The sequence below is a fragment of the Drosophila busckii genome, chromosome 2R (genome assembly GCF_011750605.1).
Source record: "Drosophila busckii strain San Diego stock center, stock number 13000-0081.31 chromosome 2R, ASM1175060v1, whole genome shotgun sequence".
NCBI classification, from domain to species: Eukaryota; Metazoa; Arthropoda; class Insecta; order Diptera; family Drosophilidae; genus Drosophila; species Drosophila busckii.
The window spans coordinates 17,555,152-17,573,367 of record NC_046605.1 but is presented as its reverse complement, the minus strand read 5'-3'; the positions used below and the strand labels follow the sequence as shown (position 1 = coordinate 17,573,367).

General features: G+C 37.1%; 3 protein-coding genes across 7 annotated transcripts in view; all 3 read right to left on the bottom strand.

Moving 5' to 3' along the window:
* Positions 1-11,464, bottom strand: part of LOC108596646 (kazrin) — a 40,757-nt gene extending 29,293 nt beyond the window's left edge. For all 5 annotated transcript variants that reach the window (XR_004458805.1, XM_017982622.1, XM_033293355.1 and 2 more), the window contains exon 1: positions 10,799-11,464. The gene's annotated coding sequence lies outside the window, so the exon portion shown is untranslated. The remainder of the gene's footprint in view (positions 1-10,798) is intronic.
* Positions 11,465-13,370: 1,906 nt separating this feature from the next.
* On the bottom strand, positions 13,371-15,253 carry LOC108595377 (SET domain-containing protein SmydA-8). The gene is made up of 4 exons (XM_017980604.1): positions 15,088-15,253; positions 14,905-15,033; positions 13,727-14,846; positions 13,371-13,672 (listed from the first exon to the last, which is right to left on the bottom strand). Exons 1-4 carry the CDS (start codon positions 15,156-15,158, stop codon positions 13,502-13,504), a joined length of 1,491 nt encoding a protein of 496 aa, XP_017836093.1. The 5' UTR covers positions 15,159-15,253; the 3' UTR covers positions 13,371-13,501.
* Positions 15,254-16,072: 819 nt separating this feature from the next.
* On the bottom strand, positions 16,073-17,788 carry LOC108597142 (probable cytochrome P450 6a14). Its single transcript, XM_017983534.1, has 2 exons — positions 16,655-17,788; positions 16,073-16,592 (listed from the first exon to the last, which is right to left on the bottom strand). The coding sequence occupies exons 1-2, from the start codon at positions 17,760-17,762 to the stop codon at positions 16,177-16,179; spliced, it is 1,524 nt and encodes a 507-aa protein (XP_017839023.1). The 5' UTR covers positions 17,763-17,788; the 3' UTR covers positions 16,073-16,176.
* Between the last annotated feature and the right edge of the window lie 428 nt (positions 17,789-18,216).

The following is an 18,216-nucleotide window of genomic DNA, read 5'->3' as shown; positions in this document are numbered from 1 at the left end:
CCCCAGCCCCAGCCACACAGCCCTGGTGCATGCATAAATTTGAATGCAGTCTGTGTATATGGACTGCATATCGCTCACTGCATATATCGTACATATATCAGTTGCTATAGTTACTTGTCATGTAGATATTTCTGCACAACTGTAAGCTCGTATATATGCGTGTGTGTGTGTGTGTGTGCGTGTAAAATTCAAGAGCCTGCTGTGTGTATAAACAAAAGACAGTTGCAATGCAGCCAAGCAGACAAAATACAAATACTCAACTGCGAAAGCATATAAATAAAAGCAGCCAGAGTGAGTGAGTGAGTTGGTGTGTGAGTGTGTGAGTGAGTGAGTGAGAGAGAGCGTGAGCGAGTGAAGAGTAAAACAATTCCCTCAATGCAAATTTGATGACCCAATGCAATGCGCTATGAAAGCAAACAAAGGCAAAAGAAGTTCAACCAAAGTAGAAAGAATGCGAACAATTCTTAATGCTGCAGCTCAACAACTTGTCAGTTACTCTACAGCTTGTAATATAAATAATTATAAAATAGTTCGCTTAAGTTCTTGACTAGACCATAACTCTGCATATATCGTATACGGCATTTTATTATTTCCTTAATTATTTAAAGTCAATGCTAAAATAATTATTATGCAAAGTGCTACAAATATATAAAAAAAATAAGCCCAAGTATTTTAAAAGTAAATATATTTTCTTGGATTTGGTAAGATATTTATGTACATTAATAATTGCTTATAAGTTCTTTTAAATAAAAAAAATAGCTTTAAAATATAAAATAGTTTAAGCTAAATATATGTTATTTATGAATTTTATTTACTTAATGTCAACTATAAATAGTCGACGGTAAATGAAAACGATTACAAAAAATATTTAAAATTAAATTTAAAAGTATTTAAAAATTAGGTTTTTGTTTTTAAATTTAATTTTTAATTCGCTTATATGTAAAATAAAAAATATGAAAACATATTGCACATAAAAACTCAATTCAAAAAAATGTTGCTTAAGGTATTGAGATCAAATTGATGTTTGTTTAGACAAAAACAATTAATTAGTTTAAAAAATAATTTATAAATCAACTTAAATATAAATTAAATAAATATGATAATTGAAGAAAAATTGTTTGACAATAAAATCCAACCACAAATCAATTATTTCTTGTTAAATTTAACAAAAAGTACAAATTAATTAACTTATGTTTATTGATAGTCCATAGTGTATTGATCTCCCTTGACTGGAATGCGTATTTACACATATTGAATTTCTGTGTTAACATTTAATTAATGTTCCTTAATGCATACATCCGCAGGGCCAATAAAAGGAGCGAAATAAAAAGGACAATGCATTTATGGCCTTTAGCTTAATTGAGCTGAGTCCAGGGTATGCAGTAAAAATGACAAAGCCACAATGCCGCAAACCGTTGCATATGCGTATGCTGCATGCACCACAGACGTTGCACACACACACACACACACACACACATGCATACAGGCAAGCGCATATAGAGCACGTAATACTAATTTTTCATGCATTTCCCATTTGCAAATGCCAAAAAAGCGAGCGAAAGACGAAAGAAAAACAACAAGAGAAAACATTTTTGTCAGACGTAGCTTTTGTTTACTCAGCTCTTGCGCTGAGCTTGTGGCAAGCAAGAGCGCAGAGGGGTGAGTGGGTGGGTGGGTGGGTGGTGTAAGGCAAGCTGTCAGTGCTGCTGTCAAGTTGCCTTGTTGCAATTGTCGCTCTCGCTCGCTTGTGTGACTCCTTTCAGCGCTTGTAACTCTATTTGCGAGTTTCCGTTGCAGAATTTAATAAGTTGCCCGCACTCATCATCATTAACATTATCACCAACATTACCGTTACCGTGACTATTAGCTTTACCGCTCTCTCGTGTTGCATGTTGCCATGGCACGTTGCAAGTTGCTTTTTTTTGGTGTAAGTGGGTTATTTAGCGTAAGTAATGCAATAAGTCTGTTAGTTTTCATATTTCCTGGCTACACCAGCTGCTGCGGCTGCTGCTGTCGCAAACTCCGCCGCATAATCCACGTCTCTTTAGACAGACATTCGAAAAAAAAATACGCGTAACAGCATCAGGTTGTAACTGCAACTGCAAAAGTTTTTGCTGCGCATGGATACGGCAAACTGAATTATCACGGCACGAATATTTCCTCAGCTTGTCTGCTCTGTTTCCACGTTACGTATACGTAACGTATAACCGACTGCCGTGCGCTTTAATGCCGTGCCAAGAATTTTAATTCATTTTAGTACAAAATTTAGTGTTGCTTGGCTTAAGCCGCGCTGCACGCCGAACGCTGCACGCTGCACGCGATGCTTGCAACAAAATAAAATGCCAAGAACTAAAGTTGCAAAGGACCAACTGCTGCTACTAATGGTCAATTAACTAAGTGTAGCTGCTCGCTGCTCGCTGCTCGCTCATTTCAATTTTAAGTCAAAGTTCTTTCCCTTTTGCCTTAGCTACGCTTTCGTTTTAGCTCTGTCTGCTCCGATTTAATTACAACTCATTGCGCTATGCAAATGTCAAAAAGCTCAACATTACAAATTGACACACAGACACACACACACATATGCACACATGTGTGTGTCTCTCAATTTCCATTTAATCAGTTTGCCCAACTGTAGCACACTCGCTTTATTTTATCAACACTATTACAGCTTTTAAATTCTTTTCAAAGTTTCTCACACTCGTTGCGGCCAAGTTAGTTCAAATTGCTGGCAACACGTGTTCTGAACTGAAAGGACACACACACACACAGAGCAAAGATGTTGCCACATCATTAACTTTTGTAATATGTTTGTCATTCACATTTAAAGTTTTGCATGGCAGCTTAAAATCAAACTATTTGGCAATAACAGTAATTGAAAATGTATTAAAATGGTAATCAGAAAACTTTTCCAACTTAAAGTTAGTCATGTGATTTATTATATAATAGTAAGTTAGCAATTCAATTGAGGCAGCCAGTATTAAAAGTTAGCTGACATTTAAATTTAAAATAAAATAAATTTACTAGCTAAACTATTTATAAATAAATAAAGTAATATCTAAGTAAGAACATAGCTACAGCAATTAAATTATTATGCTGAATAAATACAAATTATAATTCAATTAATTTCTTGTTAAAGTTTGAATATTAATTTATTGCACACTTTATTTTTCAATTTAGCAGAGTTGACCACAGTCTGCGTTGATTTATCTTAAGCTTTGACATTGATCACTAATATTAAAAATAAAATATAACTTTTATGCAAACTGCTTTTAAACTATTTATAATGCTAAAGTAATTGCAAAATATATTTAAAACAAGTTGCAACAATGAAAGTTTGTGTTAAACATTAATCAACAAATTTATTGATTTATAATTTTATTGAATTTTTTTTTTTTTAATTTGTCAAAGTTGGAGACAATCTGTTTGTATTTTTATAAAACTTCTTACATTAAGATTATTGCCATTGAAAATATTGAAAATAAAATAAGTTTATAAGCTAAACTATATTTAAACGGTTTATGAAGTTTACATAAATTTAAAAAATTTGTATACAAAAAAGTTGCAACTATACAAATATTATCATTATCTTTATAATTATATTGCGCTGTTAATTATTTTGAAGTGTTTATTTTAGAGGCATCCTTTTTGTATTTTTTTTATAACAATTCTGACATTTACATTTAAAGTTTGTTTGCATTTCACTTTATGCTTAATAAAGTAAACTGAATGCCAAACATAACATTAATAGTTTTCTTCTTGGCATTCATAATGTAGTAACATTTTGTTGTAATATTGTAGACACCCTGTATGTAAATACAATTTTGAAATATTATTAACGAGTTGCGCTGTTCGCACCTTATATAGTGCATGTGGCAATAGACAAATAATTTGAAGAAAAAGCAGTCAGCAAGCGACAAATCAAGCGACGCTGGCGGCGGTGGCGGCCACCAACCAACCCAACCTAACCAACCGACCTCTACCATAAAGGGAAACTGCGAAATGAACGCCGTACGTGACAATAAAATGAAATGTGTAAAATGCGCGCTGTCTGTGGCTGCAAACTGGAGCAGAGAGCAGAGAGAGGGGGAGGCGAAGGCGTTGGTCGTTGGGCAGACACTTGTGTCTGTCTCTGTCGCTAGTTTGTGGCTTTTGTTGCAACTGCAGCAGCCTCAACTGACGACAAATTTATTTGCAGCCGCCCCCCCCAAACGCGACTTGACTACACACAAATTTGAAAGTTTGGTAAAATGTTCTATGCATTTTCATATATGAAAAAGTATTGCGCAAGAAGAAGAAGAAGCGGCGAATAATGCAAATGGTTTTGCTGATAGGCAAAAGTTGAAGTGGGAAATTGCAAGTCAAAGTTGGCACGATTTTAATATGAAAGCTCTGCTGGCAGCTGGAACTTGTTGCTCCAGCCACACACAATTTCCGCTGCACTTGAGCTTACCGCAGAGCATATGCCGCTTATCAAATGCCGCCCACCCACACAAACTCCCCCCCTCCCTCATACTGCCACATGCCACTGCAGGCATTTCATACGTAGCAAGCTGCTGCATTTTGTGGCGCCTCTGCCACATGCGGAATTAATGCCTCACCTGGGGCAGCTGTCTCAGCCGCATTCCCTTTATATTTCCATTATATGCAAGCATTGCAAGCTTAAAGCTTTTAGAAATCGCACACAAAGTCGATTAAGCTATATATGCTGATTATATTCTGGAATGTGCATATATATATATATGCTATATTGCTTGCTTAGACATTTACCGCATGATGCGTACTCGAAATTGAAATTCCAAATGAAAACACTGCGAATGGCACCCGGGAGTGGTGCCCAGCCCTGGCCGATAAGGCTAATAGGATTTTCGTGTGGTCTCTGTCTGGGCTCCGTACATTTCAATTAGTGGACAAAACAAACGAGCAGCCAACCGGGTTAGCAGGCGTTACTGGCTGCTATCATTTAATTTGCACAGCTGCACTTAAAAAAAAATACAGCTCATAAATGCATAAATTTAGCTATTTTCATTATTCCCGCTCATTAAGAATTTAATTACAAATGCGCATTTACTAAAACTTTTGAAAGATTAAGTTAATCGGTGCGCTGTTTTAAATGCTTTAATTGCTTTTAGAATATTTTACAAATTTTGTTTATTCCAAAAAGTCGCATTGAAATGTTTATATTGTTTATTCAATATTGAATTCTAATAATGTAAAATTTTCTCTAAATTACTTAATAAAAATACGAAAGAAAATTGAAGTTATTTTTAATCCAATTTAGAATTATCATAAGGTTTTATCTATAAGTATAAGTTATTATCGAAGTATTATATACAATTTATTTTGACTTCATATTTGTTCGCCTTTATTAAAGTTGTTTACAGTACTTCTGTAGTTTACATTAAGCTTTGCTGTTATTTAAATTAGGAAACAGGCGAACATTATTTTTGCCAAATTCTTTATTTAAATTTATATTTACAATATTAAAATTAATTTTAAAATAAAAATAATATTTCAATATATAAATATATAAATGTTGGCATTTATTTTAAAAATTTGTTGATTTCAAGAAAGTGTTGTTGACATCTTAATTCCGTTTATTTCAAATTTGAATTCGAATTTTAGTAATTTTGAATTTTCTTGTTAACTACAACTTTCTTTTGCAGTGTAAAACGCTGCACAACAATTGCGAATAATAAATGGCCGACATTTTAGAAATTTAATAAACATTATATATATATGGCTCGTTCACAATTTTTTTTGCAAATTTTTGTTGATTTACTGCCAGAGAACAAGTCAGAGCGTTAAAGCTTTAAACAATGCAGCCAAACCAAATCTAGTCGTCTATTAATGTCTATCCAAACAGCAATTTGGAACTGTTTTTTTGTTGCTCTCAGGCAATGTCCCGGCGGAAAAGGATAACGCAACAAATCATATTGTGCTAATGGAATTGCAGAGAAGTTTTTCGAGCTGAAAATATTGATTTTCTGTTTGTTAAGCGACGCTAAGCGACGCCTTTAAAGAGTGCATCAAGTGTGTGTAGATACATCAAACGTAGCCGGTGCTCGATCAAAGGGATGGCCACTGAAATTCGAGTTAGCGCTGAGGGGGGCGTGGTCACGTGCCGGCAGCCGCGTTGCAAATTCAAACCAGTTGCCAGTGCGGCCAAGTGGGGCAATAGACTGTTGCTTCTGCTCGTCGCTGTCGTCGTTGTTGTTGTTGCTTAATTTCTTACACTGCCTGCCAAAAGTAAACCCCATGTTAACTAGTTACCATGCGGAGCTGCCAGACATGATGTCAATGGTGCTTTGGGGGGGTTGCAAGGCTGCATGACACACAATTGTGCTTTTGCCCTAACACCCATTAACTTGCATACACATATGCCTCCACCCACACCCACACCCACTCAGCCCACTCACACCCCACCCTAAGGCCTGCTAGACTCTCCACTCAAATTGTTTTGTGTGGTTAGCAGCTGGGTTTATGGTTACCTTTAGGGTTCGCTTTATTTGACATCGTTTTCACATGCAATCTAATAAATGTTCACTCTCTCTCTCTCTCTCCCTCTCTCTATGTGTGTGTGTATTGGGCTGGGGCTGCATAACTGCAGGTGGCTCTGGAAATTTGTGTCGCTGCCCACCACCAACAACATTCAATGCTTAGGCGCTGCTCACTTTTGCTATAATTTATTATTTGCTGCTAAAGAAAACTAGAACTCGCATTAACCGAATGATTCATAGGCCTTGTGACGTCATTCAATTGGAATTTTTGCAATTGCAATTGAAGAAATATAGGCACTAAAATTATTATAAAGTGATAAGCTGCTGGGCACAACTGACTGGCTAAGACTCTGCACTCAATGTCAGTCAGTCGGACAGGTGGATTTATATTGACTTAGCTCGTCAATCTAATGAAAAATATATACACTGAGCACAATATTTATACGCACGCACAACAGCTTAAGACTAATACCTTCATATATAGAGAACTATTGACTTTTATTAAATTTGTGCTTGTCCAAAAATGTAAACTAATTTGCATTCAGGTTTTAACCAAATTACATTTTTTTAGTCATATATCACAAACTAATAATAATAAACTTTTTTTTTTGTAACATAATTTAGTTGTAGAGTAAGCAAACTATACATAGAAAAAATTTAAACTTTAACTAAAAAAATATTTTCAAAATATTCTAAGCAATTTTTATTATTATCATCATCATATCAATAAATAAATATTGTGCTGAGTTCATTTATTTTGCTTTCGTACTAATCTAAATCAAGTTAACTAGAAGACTGTAATAAAAGACTGTAAAAAAATAACAAACTTTTGTGATTTTGCTCATATAAACATTATTAATCATAATATTATTTGTTATTTAAATATGACTTAACTTAAATTTATTATTTATTGACACTGATTTTTTTTAACATTATACTTTCAAATTTAAAATACAAAGTTGAGACAATCAGTGCATAATCAAATTAATTTTTATGCAAATTCCTGTGCCATTTGCTCAAGCTTATTTTGATTATATTTTTTTTATGTGTTTAATTAAAATTTTAATTAGTTTGCCGTGACCTTTGCGCCGGCAAACGCAACAGCTGTGCCAGCTCATTAGGCCAGAACAATTAGAAAAGCGCCAAAGTAAAGTCATGGAAAAGTGTAAACAAGCGTTACGAAAATGTTTTCTATTTTAATATTTATGATATTTAAAAATTTTATCAGCAGACTAACATTAACATTTTTATTTTTTTGGAAGCTGCAGCGCTCACGATTCTCGCCTGACAATTTAATTAATTTGTGGACAACAACAACAACAGCAAGCAAAAAATTATTCCCAGACATCTCCATAGTAGAGCAGACTAACAAAAGCAATACAAATTGTTTAATTTGCTCCACAATTTTTGTTGTTGTTGTTGCTCTGGTTGTGGCTGCTCTGGGGCATTGTTGCCGAGGCGTTGACCAGTTCGACCCACACCGCCCACTCGCCACTTGTCAGTTCCAATGAGCGTCAGAGCATCGTGGTTAGTCGAGCTTCACTGCTCTGCTGCTGTCATTAAATGTCTGTAGAATTTTTGAGCATTCAACTCACGTAAATTCCGCGTGTATGGCAAGCAGCAAAAAAAAAAAAAATTGTTGCGGCTTTTAGCAATACACTTACCAAAGTTAAAGAGTATTGAATGGAAAAGTCAGAAAAATAAATCAATATTTGTCTGTCGAAATGAATTTATCAAGCAATCAAAATTAATTCTAGAAAATAGAAAGCGTTAAGCTTGCAAGTTAAGTGAAATTTTGAAACGTTTGTATGTAATATTATAATAAATCTGCAAGCAATAAATTTAAATATATCTTATGTAAAAAATTACAGCAGCTTTAAAATTACATACTAAATAAAAAATATTGATAAATAAAATAAATAATTTTTACATTTATTTCATATATAATTGTGAGCTTAAAGCAATTACGCATTTAACATGTAATAATTAACTTAAAGAGCGCCACATTTTATTTTATTCATGTTATGAAAGCAATTGCAGCAGCTTTAAAATTACATACAAAATTAATAATATTAATACCGTATTGTAATATTAAATAAAAAATATATATTTTTCAATTACGCACATATAAAATATTTAACTCCAAGAGCTGCACATTTTATTTTATTCATTGCTTTATATATTTTGTTAAGTGTATAAACTTAACGTATTAATAATTCGCTGTTATTTTTTCAATTACAATTTTATTCAATTACGCTCTGACCAAAAATACCTCAAGCCACAGACACAGACATAAAGTTGAACTGTCTCAGATTTGTTTGTTGTGCGCTTCACTTGCATCATTTGCCATTCGCTCGAGACTCGAGAGCGCGCCGCTGAGTGAGTGGCAAACGTTGAACTGACATTGAAATTGAATTAGATTTTGTGGCAAGTGCTGTGTGGCAACTCTGTGGGCGTTTGCTCACTCGTTTGGCCAAATATGTTACACACGTAATTCAATTAGCGCTTAATTGGGCCAAAAATAAACTATAGCAATTATAAATAACAAAGCGCACTTTATCAATTTATGAATAAGCTTGTTTTGGAGTGTCTAAATTAAATGCTGATGAAAGCTTTGCCTAAAAGATGTGCTGTTAGTTAGTTTAATAAATTTATGAGCAAATTGATTCACATCAAATTAAAAATTGTAGCAGAGTTTGAAACATTAAACTGAACACAACTTGAATTTGACTTGGGCATGGGGATGCTGAAATCGCAGACTTCTACCTTAAGCTACAGAGCACAAAATTTCGCTTAATAAAAATGATTTACGCAACTAACATTAATATAAAAAGTGTGTAATATAAAAACATAAGTTTAAGTTTCGCCTTGGCATCTGAGTAATCTGTTAAGCATGCGAAAGCAAAAGAACAAAAAAAAATTGTTAAGAATTAAAAAAAATTAGAAAGCGAAAAAGTTGCGTAAAGCGTAAGCTTTTGTGGCTAGCTGGGGGTATCAGAGGCTGCCACAAGGATAAAGTTTAGACGCAGTTTGAATGGGGCGCAGTCTGGACTTTGGCGTTGAGGCAACATAATTAATTGCTGTAAAGAAATTAGTTGCTGCAGCCATAAGCTTGTTCATTTTTTTGTTGCAGCACAAGCTGCCACAAAACTTCAGCGCTGGCTAAAAACTACATGTAAATTAAAAGCAGCAACAATAGCAGTTGCAAACTCTATGAATTTTGTTGCATATTATATTACTAACATTCCATGCTCTAATTATGAACAGTACGCAACTCCCATAGCTGACTCTAATTACATTTTTATGCGCCGCTGCTAGCTGCTGATAATAAGCAGAGTGTCGAACTGTTAACAAATATTAAATTTCCCGCCACATAATGATTGATCGAACGTTGCACGTTGCCCGTGGCTGGGGTAAGTAAGTTATCAGGCGTGTTGCAATTATTTTGAAGTAAGCTGTTGGCGCTTTGGGTGGCTGCATGCCCTCAGGCATAATGCACTTAAGGCCTTGGGGGGTTGGGTGGGGGTGGGGCAACTTTGAGCTCGTTAACGTTACACGCTGCCATCATAGAGTGCAGGCAGGCTGGAGCTGCAGCTAAATTATGCAGCTTTTTGCTGCAGTTGCAAGTACTTTGTTGCTGTTGTTGCATGTGTGTGGCAAGGGTTGTAACAGCTTGTCGGCCTTGAGGGTTGAATGTGCAGGCAACAGGCAACGCAGTCGCTCTTTGTGCACTTTGCCAGCATATCGCACATGCAACATACAGCATGCAACATACTGTTGCTACTGTTGCTACTGCGATGGCGGCGATTTAAAAGCAATTTCTACAGCATTAATCATGCTCGCAAGCCACCCCCAATGCTCGCACACCCCGCCACACCCTTAAGACACCCAGCTGGCACTCAACAGGGTAGTCGACCCTTTGCCAATGTTGACAAAACGCATTTTAAGCTCGACAACACTGCCAGAGCCTTTTGTTTAGTTCGTCCATTGTCCATTCACACGAATTTGAATTTGAATTTGGATTTTCCTACTGGGGATTCGAATTCGAATGCGAAATTGGCTTTAGGCTATGTGGGTATGTGGGAATTGGGTTGCGCCGCCACTCGAACGACCCTTAGTATCAAGTGTAAGTGGCATTTTGTTTGCCCAAGTGCTTAACTACTTTATTGTTTAACCATCAACTAAATCACTTTCAATATATACAGATAATGGAGTTGGCCATTTGTCAGTCAAACCTTTGTGTCTGCCACTGCAGCATTTCAATTACAATGAAAATTATTTAAAAAATAAATTAAATTGCTTACCGCTCTCAGTTCTCAGCACAGCAAACAAAAACTTTTTCACGTTTGTTTTTTCTCTTTCTTTCTTCCTTTCTCTTCCACTGCAAATGCACGACAAATTAACACGGTGAAAACAAAAACGAGTAAGGTCCCGTTGCAAGGCAGCGCAGCTTGACTTGGCTCCCACAACTTTTTTCGCTGCTTTTCTCACGTTTGTTTCACGCCCGCGGCTTTCGCGAAAAAACTAAAAACGTTCTGTTCGTTTCGATTTCTTTTTCTTTTTTTTTTTTTGCACTCTGACTAAAAGTTTATTTAAGGTCTGCAAGCAAGTTGAGGGTGGCTCAGCACTCCCTTCACCTTCACCTTCATCCCCGTTTTGTCGGCAAGTTGCGGCGCAACACGGCGTGCTTCAATTACAGTTATACTCAAGCGCACACACATAAAATATTCGCATTAAAATAACTTTGTTAACACTATTTTTGTTTAATGAACACTTTGAGCAAAGTATATTTTTTTTCTGGCTTTTGCAATAATTTTTTTTGCAACCCTCGCGCCACGCCAAATACAACCAACTAGTGTTTAATTTGATTTGCTTTGCTTTGCTTTAATTTGCAATCTACGGTCAACCGCTACCGCACTCACGAACGTCTTTGACTAAACTCAGCGAAGAAATTACACAACTGAACTTTGGAAAGTCCCCATACTAACTATTGCAACAACAACAGTAAACATTAGATATAAAGCTCGCTTTCTCAAACTGCCTCTCACTCGCGCTCTCTCTCTCTCTCTCTCTTTGTCTCGCGCTCAAACAACCACCCAAAAATGGGCATAGCTTGAAGCTTTTTTAAGCCGCGATTCGAGCGCATGCTCAGAAATACTTTTTTACGCTCTTGCATGCTGCTTAATTTTGGCCTAATATTTTTCTTGACAGTATTAATCCAGAAATTAACACAAAGTTGACTGGTCACATTTTTGCTTGAAGTGCGTACTTATAAAAGAAAATGTTAGCCAAATATAATAAACAAAATTGAATTATCATGTGGTCAATAAACTAAAATAAACATGAAAATGGTGAAATAAATTTAAAATCAGCGATTTATCACTTTTGAATACAATGCTTTATATAGATTGCTTGTTGCTACAACAATCAATGTTTATTAGCTGACAAAAGCTGTCTGTTATATACTAACATCTCCGATAGACATTTTTTGGCGCGCACAATTTAAATTTATAACGAAACTTAGTAACGGTTGATGTAATTTGCATGATTATCCAAATATTTTATTTAACTTAATTTCATATTAATCATTGGAAGCTATTATTGCCTGCTGAGAATTTTTATGCAAGTAATACTTATATTGTTTACAGTTTTGACTTTGTGTTTATAAACTAATAACGATACGGTAGCATTAGAAATTACTTAACTACTAACATAATTGCTTATTGATAATTTGCTTATTGTTAGACTGTCTAAGCTGTAAAAGTTAAAAGTCAATAAAGCCGAAATTTGTTGAGTTTCAGTGAATCTTAAATTTGAATTTTAGCGGGCAAAACAGTGGCACCACAGTGTCACTGTGGAAATCACTGTTTTGTTGCAAAATCACAGCGAAACAAACTATAAATGTTGTTTAACACTGTTATTGGGCGGCATATTTTGAAATGAGATAATAGTGAATATATATAAATTGTTCAACACTTCCACTTCACTATTTTTTTTAATCCAAATGGGCAAATTAAATAAAATTTGTTTGTATGGTTCAGTAATTGTTTACGTGTTGTATGAATCGAGTTTATTAAATAAATTATGAAAAAATGCAATGACATTTATCAAATACTTGTAGCTAAATTTAGCTTTTCTTGCGTGTTTGTATTAGGGTAATTATGTAAATGTATGTATATTAAATGATTTAATAATCTGCTTTAATAGTAACAAAACTATTCATATGTACATATATTACAAATTTACAATATATGTATCTATTATGTATGTATATGTATACATACTTATGTATCTATATATGTACATATTATAACAATCCCTGGTCAAGGCCTTGAGTTGAAAATTGAGCAATCACAATGCAATAATAAATGTGCTCGGCGGCGGGCGGGGCATAAGGAAAAACAGTAACCGTTAATTTCTTATTCCTCTTTTGCAAATAGCTCAATTTTTTAAGTTTCGTTGCGCACGACACTGTTCAGAAAAAAGAGCTCTAAAGAAAAGGAATAACCGATAACCCGTTGTTCATCATATTTCCTTTTTCCTCTTGTTACTATGCAAATTTTAAATTTTAAAATATGTTGTGTACATACTTAAATGAATTATTTAAATGTCCGAATACCAACAATTTTAGTCCGTTCGTAAATGGGCAATAAATGAAATTCAAAAAATTAATATGATAATTAATTAACTGATTCAAATAAATTAAAAAAATTAAAGTTTAAAAATATTTAAATTAGCGGCAATGCAACTATCAAATCAATTTATATCGAAAATCTCATACGAAATAAATATATTCTCTATTTCTCTTTTCAAAATATGCCGCCCAATAACAGTGTTAAACAACATTTATCGTTTGTTTCGCTTTGATTACGTTTTCAGCCAATTTTTATCGACATGCCGCCACTATTGACGATAACAACTATTACCGATAATTAAGTAACAGAAATTTAATTCAATTTTTAAACTCTTGTACACTAGTGAAAGTAAAAATTGACTTGGCAAAATTGTTAGTTGCTTAATTCTTCGTCAGTCTGCTGCAGCAATTTCATGTCATTTTGCAACTCTTTTAGATCTCTTAACATGCTGCGTGCCAGTTGACCTTCCGGAGATGAAATGGGTTCAAAAAGTAGCATCCGCAATGCCTCGCGCATCATAACCTCTGTCTGCTGCAGTTCCAACTTTAACAAAAACAACGCTCAATAATGTATATATATTTTAAGTATCTTAATTACCAGTAAATCGTCAGCCTGCTGTTCCTGTTCAGCATAAAGCTTGCGCGCCAATTCAGCTTGGGTGTTGGCCAGTTCGTACAGAGCAATTGCCTTGAGACGCGATATGCCTGGTGTAATGATCTTTAAGACGAGCAGTATCTCCTGGCATAGGCGTATTTTGCGTTCATAGACCTTGCAACTGGGACGATGCGACATATTCTGCAATATCTGGCGCAGAATGGAGGCAATATTTTGCTTCAGATCCAACATAACATAATGGTTAGCATGCAATATGCGTGAAAGCTTGGCCAGCAGCAGCTCTAGTCTATAGATATCTTCACGAGAATGGAATATCTCCTCCTTAGCACGCTCCAGTATACTGGCTACAAATTCTGGTTTCAGGGTATGCTCCGCATTAAGCAAACACTGCCAAGCGCCGGAATCTGGCTGCCGCACAACAAAGCCCTTGGGACATTTATTGCACACGAAGCTACTGAGATGTGTGCCCAGCTCTGTGGGATCAGCACAACGTGCGCATTGGCAGTCAAAGCACTTGCCTGTCTTGAGTATATGACGCCGCTCCTCCGTGCCAAGCAAGACATTGGTATAACAGTTGTAGAGCATCTCATCTGCGGCTATGTTGCGATTGGCATAAACCTTTATGCTGACACCATCAATGGCCGTCACCACATTCGGTAAACAGCTGTGCGCAAACAGCGCTCCACGCACATAGAGTCCACGCATGGCACCACCCTGCTCCGGCGCACGTATCTCAAACGCATTAATGTCCGCTGTGCCCAGCAGGCGCTGCAAGAGCTCAGCTGTCAACTCTGTTCTATTGCGCAACTGCGTCAGCACACCGCTAGCTTCTAATGGTGCTATGACTAGCTCTTGGTAGCTGCGCCAGATGTCTGTGCTTCGCCGCAGCTCCAGGTGTGCCTCCATTTGCATTACTTCCGCGAACTGCTGCTGCGTCTCCGCATGCTCACGTAACAGCAGAAACTTCAAGGCGCCGATTACTTCAGGACTTGCCTGCAGCTGCTCCAGCTGCTGCGGCGTCAACTGCAGCTTGGCCAGACGCTGACAGTCCAGCTGCTCGTGCGATGTGCATTCCTCGCATAACGGCAACAGTTGACACTTGCTAAGAACTCCGTGAGACTTTTATATAATTCTTAGACTTTCGTTATTAGACTACCTACCCACAGTATCTGGTCGTCAGATGATGACAGCTGCAGCAGCGCCTTTCACCCAAATTAGGCAGCACCAGCAGCGGCTGCTCCAGCAGCACAGTCTCGCCCTCTTTAATATTGCAGCTGGCCACCACATATCTAAGCAGAGGCGATTTAATATAAGCAATCTCGGCTAATGCTGCAGTTACTCACCTGCCCAGCTGCTCATTGTGCTTCACTGCGCACTTGCTGGTAAACTCAATGCTGACTCCTGCTGTGGCCATTACTTTACCGCTGGCTCTTGGCTAAGAATACATGTGCTATCGCCAATTAGCGCACATCAACTGTCTGCAGTCAGCCGTGGCGACTATAGCAAGTGCGAGTTTTATTGTGCACCGATTGTTATTTATATACATATATTTAAATGCATTTTCGATTCTCTATTTATTTCAATTTGATCAGTGCTGACCGCGCTCTTGTGTCCCGCCCGTTTATTGAAAAACTTGCAATGAGTGCGCTTCTTTGTAGCTATTGGCTGTTGAACCTAGGCACACCCAGGGGCATGCAACTAGATACGCAGTGTGCGAAATTGATAAAGACAGGTGTGACTAGCAGCCTACGACTTAAATATTAAAATTAAAATAGCGTGCAAATATTTTTATTTTAAGCATAAAAGTAAAGCCGTGCTAATGCGTTCTATAAAAAAGCTCTCGGCAACTCGGCGAAAGCTTTACGAACTCTCAGCAAGTTCAATTCTCTCAGCAAGCTCAATTCTCTCAGCAAGGTAAACAAGAAAATGTTTATAAATAACGCCTACTCTATGTACATTAGGGTAGGTCGACTTGATCTTTGAAAAAAATATTATTATAAAAAAAAATACTCGCAGAATTTTTCATTGTTTTGTATTTGCTTTTATACACTTTGACATTTTTTTTTTGTAATTTTTTTATCTATCAAATCGATCCACCCTAATGCAAAAGCCTATCAGTATGTTAATGTTTAAATAATTTTAATTTGTTTACCAATGGTTGTAAAAGTGCAAATCATGCTGACAAAGTAATAACAAAATATTCAGCGTACATTTATATATACATATATATTTAAGCTTATGAGAAAAGTAAATATTAAGCAAATAATGAGTATTAACATTTAATCAATGAACATGCTTAAAATAAATGTAGCTGATATATAATGAAATCTTTTATATATATGTCTGTTAGTTTGCTGAGGTAGTAGTTTGATTATCTAAAATGATTATACTTTGTTTGCAAATTGCCTGACTCAGTTAATAGAAACTTTTATTTAAAGTCTCTCAACCTTCAGGTGAATGCCACGCTTAGAAGATGTGACAAAGCTGCGATTTTCTAGTTCCAAAGGCACCTCCGTTTGCTTGGAGGCGCTGAACTTGAAGCGACGCAATAATGAAACGAGTCCAATCTTGGCCTGCATTTTACCAAAGCGTTCGCCAATGCAGTTGCGAGGACCGTCCCCAAATGGCAAATAGGCAAAAGGATGTCTAGCCTTAATAGCTTCCGGCTCGAAGCGCGCTGGATCGAAGCGCTCTGGATCAGGATATATTTCGGGATCACGATGTATGGCATAGACAGGTATGACAATCGATGTGCCCTTTTCAATAATAAAATTTGTGTTAGGCACTGCATAGTCCTGGTTGGCTTCTCTCAAAAGATGCGGTAGTATGGAATGCTTGCGTAGAGTTTCTAAAGAAAGAGAAAGAGATAAATTAGCATCTATAACTTACTCAAGCGTGTGTTTATCTTACCTGCTAGCACCTGCTCCAAATAGGTTAGCTCGCCTAAGGCTTCATAGGTAAGCTCTGCGTCGCCGAGTACTGTTTCGATTTCCTCGCGTAGCTTTTGCTGCACATCTGGCTGCAGTGCCAGCTCGTATAGACAAAAGCCCATGGTGCTGGATGAGGTCTCGAAGCCAGCTACAAAGAATACAAAAGCTTGTGCTGCCATTTGCTCAATTGTCAAGCCCTTGGATAGATCAATGCCTTTAGTCTGCTGCGCTGCCAGCTGATCCTCCGCACGCAGTTCGATTAGTTGATCCAAAAAGTCATGACGCTTGATGTTGTGCTTCATGCGATAGTCCACTGTATTGCGCACAGCTTCCATAAAGTAGCTCGACAGCTCATCGGGCAACACTTTCAGACGCAACTTTCTGGAGAGATTGGCATTGGTAAAGATAAAAGCCTGCACCAGCTGATGATGGCGTGGCTTTTCAAAGATCATTCTGCCCTTGGCACGAAACTCGGCATGCGGATCCGCCAAGCTGTTGCAGTCAATGCCAAAGGCGCAGCTGCCTATAACGTCGGTGGTGTAGCGCGCGCAAAGCTCCTTGATCTCCACATCGCCATCGTCTACAACAGCAGCACTCACTGCCTTATCCACCGTATCGCCCAGTCGCTGACCCACCTCGACTACAATGCCAAACATGTGCTTCATTTTGCCAGACGTAAACACCGGCGTCAGCTTGTGCCGCATGGAGCGCCACTCGTCGCCCTCAAGCGTAAACAGATGACCAGTTAGCGGATCATCACGCACATTGTTGAATATGCCGCGATCTTGAAACTTGTTGAAATCCTTTATCAGCACCTGCTTGACCAAATCCAAGTCTATAATGAATGCTACACGCTTCAGAAACTGAAACATGCCAGCAAATGGCGTCTTGCCCTTAAATCGCGCATAGACGCGTTGATTAACATCACGAAAATGTAATTTGCTGCCTATGCCCTTCATGTTGCCGAAGAAGAGCAGCGGGCGCTCATGTGGCACGCCGCGTTGCTTCCAGTAATTGTAGGTGGACTGGTAAAAGCTGTAGGCTAATGCCACGGCCACGCCCAGTAGCGCTAAAGTCAAGAATACCATAATCAACGAGCTCTACTATGCTTAACGATCTGTTTACTACTGAACTAGCTGTGAGCATGCTCAATGTTTTTATACGAATGCTCCAAAGCTTTGCGAGAGAGTCTTTGTAAAAGCTTTTGAGAGAAATATGCTTACTAATAGTGATCACGAGCTAGACCCCTCTCGACGAATCTGACGAAATTTATATATGTACTTGCCAACTTTTACTTTTATCGCTGTTTGGTGATTCCTTAGATTAGTTTTGTTTGCAGCACTGTTACTTATCTCTAAAATTTTATCTGACATATGTGCTTAAGTCGATCGCCACAAAGTCACAATGTCTAGAAATAGAAATAGGCAATTCATGGTTGACTAACTCTCTAATATTTCAACGTTTTGTTATCTTATCCTTATCTTGGTGTGAACAATTGTTTAGCTTTAATGAAGAAGACATATATTTTAAAAATGACAATGG

Coding starts and splice junctions, on each gene's coding strand:
- LOC108595377 (XM_017980604.1), bottom strand. CDS start 15,158: ATGGCCACAGCAGGAGTCAGCATTGAGTTTACCAGCAAGTGCGCAGTG. Junction 14,847..14,904: donor CTGACGACCAGATACTGTGG/GTAGGTAGTCTA, acceptor CGGAGTTCTTAG/CAAGTGTCAACTGTTGCCGT. Junction 13,673..13,726: donor AGCAGGCTGACGATTTACTG/GTAATTAAGATA, acceptor TTTTTGTTAAAG/TTGGAACTGCAGCAGACAGA.
- LOC108597142 (XM_017983534.1), bottom strand. CDS start 17,762: ATGGTATTCTTGACTTTAGCGCTACTGGGCGTGGCCGTGGCATTAGCC. Junction 16,593..16,654: donor TTTGGAGCAGGTGCTAGCAG/GTAAGATAAACA, acceptor CTCTTTCTTTAG/AAACTCTACGCAAGCATTCC.